The sequence below is a fragment of the Anastrepha ludens genome, chromosome 3, assembly GCF_028408465.1.
Source record: "Anastrepha ludens isolate Willacy chromosome 3, idAnaLude1.1, whole genome shotgun sequence".
Classification (NCBI taxonomy): domain Eukaryota; kingdom Metazoa; phylum Arthropoda; class Insecta; order Diptera; family Tephritidae; genus Anastrepha; species Anastrepha ludens.
Genome location: NC_071499.1, coordinates 14109335 through 14116277, shown reverse-complemented (window position 1 = coordinate 14116277; position 6943 = coordinate 14109335). Strand labels below are relative to the sequence as shown.

At 34.8% G+C, this 6943-nt stretch overlaps 1 protein-coding gene across 1 annotated transcript in view; it reads left to right on the top strand.

Annotated features, from left to right (window-relative positions):
- Window positions 1-6569: 6569 nt before the first annotated feature.
- The window catches only part of LOC128857047 (proton channel OtopLc), a 36804-nt gene continuing 36430 nt past the window's right edge, over window positions 6570-6943 (top strand). Inside the window, exon 1 of the mRNA XM_054092586.1 lies at window positions 6570-6843. Coding sequence (XP_053948561.1) covers window positions 6779-6843 — 65 coding nt within the window. The 5' untranslated portion in view covers window positions 6570-6778. The remainder of the gene's footprint in view (window positions 6844-6943) is intronic.

Here is a 6943-nt window from a genome sequence, read left to right as displayed (position 1 = left end):
ATTTTTTAGTCCGATTTCCACTTTACAAGAAGGCAATTTTCTTACGAAGTCCGCCATTTTGTTATTTTTTGTCAAAATCATTTGATCTTACTACCCGCCAGAACGACAAGTACACTGATTAATAAGCAATTTTTTTTTCTGTTTCAGATGACCACAAGTGACGAAATCACGCCGACCAGCCACTGTACCTATTTTTTTTTGCCGCTTGCTGCAGTGTACAAAAATAGTATCAAAACATACAAAACAAAAACAAAATTTTTTTTGTACACCTTTTGATACCTTTAATAACATGTCAGAAAATCAAACCGATTGAATTTTATTTTCCCTTCCAAAAAATGTCCCAAACATGGCCTCAAAAAACGTGTAAGTTACCAGACTACTACCTTAAGTAAATTATGCCCGAAACGCGCTAATTGCTCACGCTTTTAATGAATTCAACCGGATCGCATCTCCTAGCGAGCTTGATTTTTTTCTGTCTAATTTTGACTTCATTAAGCTTCGGATATCTTGTACATAATCATACTTAATTTGTGTTAGTAATCTATAAAAATTTGTTCTTCATATACTTTATATTAAAATAAATAAATAAAAAAGAGTTTCAGCCAGATCGATATATTTCTTTGTGTTTGGAACTCATTTGAATCGAGGAAGTCTAGTGATTTTCAACAAAAGGACTCAAAAGAATTTCGTGTGTGGAATTTCACATATCAGCAGTTGTGGGCGCAAAATCAATAGGAGCGTTCCAACTCGTTTCACATCTCTCTTATTACTCTGACTTGGCTCACTCGGATCCCACGGGCTACTCTTTGATCCCCAATTTGCAGACATGGCTGGCGGGAAGAAGGTTTCATTCAAGCGAGGAGGTGATTGTAGAAGCGAATGGCTATTTTTCAGACTTGGACAAATAATATGATTTGGAATGGATCAACAAATTAGATCAACGTTGGACGAAGTGTATAAGCCTAGAAGCAAACTTTGTCGAAAAATAAAAAGAGGTTAACCGCAAACAGTTAAGTAGGTTTTATTTTCGCACAGACTTTTCAAGCGACCCTCGAATGCATTTGTGTACAGACCCCAATAATACCAAGGTTTTGACTATTTTTGAAGCGAAACTTCTTAGGCGTCGATGGACGAGCGAGAATGGAGAGTAAAATTTTAAGGGCATGCAACGTTTGGGCGTTTTCGTGCGGCGAGAGAGAAAAAAGATATAACGTAGAGGCAGATGAGAGAGAGAGCTATACCTCATATATATTTTAGATACACTATAAGCTATTTTTGCCGAGTTTTTCCTTGTGGTTGCTAATTTCTAGTGAGAAATAACACTGCCTACTTTTTGGCGCTTGTTTGTTGGTGGAAACTTGTAGGAAATATATTTTTGGTGCCTACTGTTTGGGGCGTTTTTTGGTCCTAATTTTTTTGAGGTTTTTTTTGGTGCCTACTTTTTGGCGCTTATTTCCGTTTCCTGGCTAGTCCTTGTGCTTACTATAAAGTGCTATCCATTCCGGCGTCGGATTTATTGGCATTGCCTTACGGTAATTTGTGGCGTTGCTGCGGTCCTGGAATTGCTGCGTTTGTGCGGGTGATAAACGCTCGGAGTAGTGCGCGTTGTTGCCAAGATTTCTGTTCGGCGTTTACCTACACCGGTCGACCATTCTCCGTTTTTTGTAAATTTTTCTCTATTTGTATTCTCTGCCAGTGAATTTATTTAGATATACATATATTCTTTTTCTCTCTCTCTCTCTCTCTCTCTATCTATCTCATTCTCTCTCGGGTCTCTCCCTCTTTCTTTGTCTGCCCTCAAAGTTTCTGTTATGTGTACTACGCTACACGCACTTTTTTTATTATTTTTTATTGAACTTTTTTTTTTTTAAATTACGAACAAAAAAACATGTAACTGTAAGTTTTTAAACTTATTGCGGAATAATTATCAAAAATGATTAACTTTTAAGTCAGAATTTCTATACAAATTTTCCTAATTCAAAGTGGTTTGAAATTCGCGCTGGTTTTTGATTACTCTTTTTATTGATGGTATTAAGCATTTTCTTCCCTATAACAAATATTTGGAAGTATATACAAGAAAATGCGCTACTGTATATATAAGTAAATAGAACAGCCTCTCTCTCTCTTGTTTTGCGCGCTCTTCCTTTTGCTGGAGCAAAAAATATGCAAAAACTTGAAGCAGTAAAACTTACTTAATTATTATTAATGGCATTCATTTGTTATGCTCAAATTTATTGATGATCGCTAAAAATTATTATATAATTTATTAAAATTTTTTGACTAATATTTTAACTTAAATACAAGGTGGCGCAAAATGAATCATCTAATTTTGGTTTCACATAACTTCTGGTTAAATAAATAAATAAATAATTTTGAGCAATGAAAATCTTGATTTAGCTCTTCACGCGCACTTCATTGCTTGTCAAATATGATTGACGCCATTTCCAAAAATGACAAATCTTCCAATGAGGTGATTAATTTTGCGCCACCTTGTATGCAGAATCAATGTAAAGTAAAAATAGTGCGCGTATGTCATGTGTTTACTTTACTTGTCCAACACTAATCTTTAAGTCAACAAACAACTCAACTTCACACAACTTCGCCATTGGCAGCTGTAAGCGGCTGCCGGCAGCGAACACCAGCAATATTTGCGCACTTATGTGACTATTTTAAAATATGTAGCTGATATACATGCACGTACGATGTACCGTTATATCTTATTAATTTCTTTTTAAGCCCTCGGCCAGCCGATAGGCGGCGGTGCACTACTGATAAAATAAAAATAAATGTTTGTTTGTAAATATTTTTGCGATAATATCGCCTGTAGATAGCATTTCGTCTGCATTAGCCTCTTAGATAGCACACACATATGTATGTATGTATGTATATATGTATGTGGGGGTATACATGTACGTCGATTCTATGAATTAATAATTGATTACACTTGTAATGGACAGCTACCGTAATTTCTTAGCCTTCCTTACGGTCACCGTTTCAACGACCATTTGATAATTTTCATTTCATTTCAAAACGACTCACCTTCCACTCAGTGTCCGTGGCCATCTGCAGGTGTCACTGACTTCTCACTATTATTATTTTGGCGTTCTAACAGTTATACAATAAAAACAAAAAACACTAAATAAATTAATGGGAGAATACATTTAAACAAACAAAGCGTCGTCTCTAACGTCGTAACTAACATTTTGAGTCACTTGTCGTATTTTTTGCATTTGTTAGTAATAAAAATAATATTAAAAGTTGTGTAATCCTAATTTATGTGCTCATTTGTATGTATGTATATGTATGTACATATGTTAGTATAGTTAGTAGTTTGACGCATGTATGTACGTACTTATGTAAGTTGCAGCCGTATTCGTAGAATCAGCAAGGCCTACGAAAAATGGTGTTTGGAGTGAGACGCATTTGAAAATCGAAAACTTTTGCTTTGTGTATTTATAGAACTACTTTTTACGTAAGTTTTTATCAATTTATGGAAAAAAACTATTTTACTTTTATTTTACATTTATCAAATATGTCTTCATATTTATTATTTTTGTAAACATTTTTCATAAAAAAATCTTCATATTTATTATTTTTATAAACATATTTTTTCATTTTTATTATTTTTATACGCATTTTTCATAAAAAAAATTTCCTTTTATTTTTTTTATAAACATATTTTCCATTTTTATTTTGATATTTTTTATTTTTATAGACATATTTTTCATAAAAATGTGTTTTCATATTTTTTATTTTTATAAACATTTTTCATAAAAAATTTTCATAAAAATATGTTTTCATTTTTATTGTTTTTAAACATAACATAAATTTAAAAACATATTTTTATGAAAATTTTCTTATGAAAAATGTTTCCAAATTTTGAATTTTTATAAACATATTTTTCATAAAACATTTTTTATTATCACATTTTTCATGTTTTTTATTTTTATAAACATATTTTGCATAAAACACTTTTCATACAAAATTTTTCATGCTTATTTTTTTTCATAAAATATTTTTCATAAAAATATGTTTTCACATTTATTATTTTTATAAGCATATTTCTCATAAAACATTTTTTATTTTCATATTTTTATTTTTACAAAGATATTTTTTATAAAAAAAATTTAATTTTCATATTTTTCAAGAAGATTTTTTTCCTAAAAATATGTTTTCATATTTATTAATTTTATAAACATTTTTCATAAAAACATATTTTCGTATTTTTTATTTTTATAAACATATTTTTCATGAACATTTTTTATATCATATTTTTTATTTTTATAAATATATTTTTCATCTTTGCATAATCAAAGTCAAGATCTGCCTTGAGCGAAAAGGTGTTTTGTTAAAGCCACCTTCAACGGTACAACGACTCAGCTCTTGGCATTTTTTTTCGAGGGGAAGATAAATCCTTCAGAAACATTCCATTAGTAGCGTCGCACCAATGCTATGTGGGGCATGCTCCCACTAAAACAAACCTCTCCTCTTCGGTCGTATGGAGGTAATACTGCGAAGATAGTCTCCAATTGCTTCCACTGTAGGTAGGTTCAAAAGAAACACGAAAATGCGGCAATACCCTTACCAATACCGTCTTGTCACTGTATGATTTAGTCGTGAGTGATAAACACAGTTGTCTGTGGTTTTCGTCAGTTTGTCTCTATTCGAACTCCACTGGAACTCAGCTTCTAAATGAATACAGGCTCAGGCGTGATAACTGTCGGTCTCTACCTGCTGCTGTTGGAAGCGTTCCCTTCTTCTCCTTTCTTCATCAAGTTCACTCAGCGATCACCAGCTTAGAAAAGCACGCTACATCCCAGCAGTTTTTGGAGTTTCACATGATGTTTCTTAGGTCACACACACTACGTTTAATGCCACACGCCAGGGTTAACTGGTCGCGCCTTCTGACGCGCACCTATGATGAAGTGTGTGGGGTTGTAGGCTTTCTGAGCCAAGAAGTCGCCTCTCTTATTGCTACTGGAGGGCTCAAATTAGTGAGTGAATGCCTGACTTCGTTCTCGAAAACATCCAAATACTTCTATATTAGGCGTTTTAGGGATACTGGTCATAAGAGCATTGCGAAAAACTGCTAGATGGATGAACTAGACAGAGGCCCTAGAAGTGGTTTCACCGCGTTCTTAAGGATTGGAGTTATTTTAAATCCCAGTGGGCTGCTCCTAGAGAAGTAGGCTTCGCGTCAACTCAGCGGGCGCTGGGTAAGTACACAAACGAGCAAAGTCGCGAGACCCGTCCGGCCAGAGATTCTGGTATATCAGAGGAGCTCGAAAAGCATAGAAGTCAACAAATCCAGAGCACTCAAATTTTGTGGGATATATTTTTGGGCACTGCTCGTTAGGTATCCCCTGGTGAGACTTGATATTACTTTGAGTCCTTTCTGCAATAGTTGTTTAGAAGATGAGGTGCCTTCATCCTAGCACCTTCTCTTCTGCTCTACTGCTCTCGTTGGGCTGAGATTTAAACATCTTGACTCGAAATTTTTTGCTACACCTGCGAATATAGCAATTTAAGATATCACAAATCTGATGAATTTCTTCAGTGGTATACAGCGGTGAACACAACTGTAAGTAGTGGTCGTTTGGTCTTCTCCATAACCCTCAAACATAATTCCCTGTCCTCTAACCTTTCCTTCCTGTCTTACTCCGATATCACAAGGGACGAAATTTGGATATTTCGTAAAAATGGACCGTCGCAACTATATAACCTAACCTAAACTTTTGCTATTAAGTCAGCCTTAAGCTAAGAGGCTAAGCGGCTGTCGTAGCAGAATTGTTTGGTGCGTGACTACCATTGGGAGGTACGTAGGTTCGAATCTCCGTGCATGAAACATCGAAACGATAGGAAAAGTGTTTTTAATACTTGTCGCAGGCAATGGCAAACCTCCGAGTGCATTTCTGCCGTGAAAAAGTCTCTCATAAAATACATCTGCCATTCGGAGTCGATTTAAAACTATATGAAAAGAGGGGACCTGTTTGTGGAACAATATCAAGAGGTACGCCACAAATAGGCGGATGAGCTCGGCCAAACAGCCAAAAAGGTTGTAAGCGTCAATTATTTATTTATTTTTAAGCTAAGAGGCTACAGACGAAGCTGCAGTGAAGGCTCCTCCGACTAAATCCTGCTACCATCCGCATTGCTTGAGCCGAGAAGTGGTGAAAATAGCCGAAGACTCTGGATCAGGATCCGTAGAGTTTCTCCACTTACTTCTCTCAGAGATTCTTGTGTAAAACTTGTTTTGACATCCAAAGTTGGTAGGCCAACTTGGTATTGATTGCTTCGATTTTGCAAGTAGCGACATAGAATTGAATTCGTGACACATCCCACTTATATTTAACGTCTGTATTAAAATATTAATAAATTTCAAGCGATAAAAATATCACTGGCATTAGACAAGTATTTACTTAACATAAACACACAGACTACGTACTTTTACTTATCGATTTACGCGCACAAACTAGCAAAATTTACACTATGCCACTACAATGAATTTGGCAATAAAAATTAAGGTGCCAGTCGAACTCAGTCGGTTTCGTAACATAGCCGCACTAACTTGTATGTGACAAATACGAAAGCATTCAAAAATATTCGAAGAAAGTGCGCAACTTACAAGAAAATATATGGAAAAAGTGGTTAAAATGAGCGGCCTGAATAAAGAAAGCGCGAAGCATTGACTAGAGTGTTGGTGAAAAGTGTTATAAACGAGAAGTGGTTGTTAAATATTTTCAGTGGAGAAAAACTAATTTTTATATATATAAAATAAATGCCTAGGCGGCCGCTTACTATTCCACTACCAAAGTACTATAGAATGCCATCAGTGAGGTTCAGGTATGATGCAATTTGAAATTATTTGATAATTGAAAAAAAAAAGAAAAATATCGCTGACTTCTTGAACCTGACAATCCATTGAATGAGATACCAATTTCGC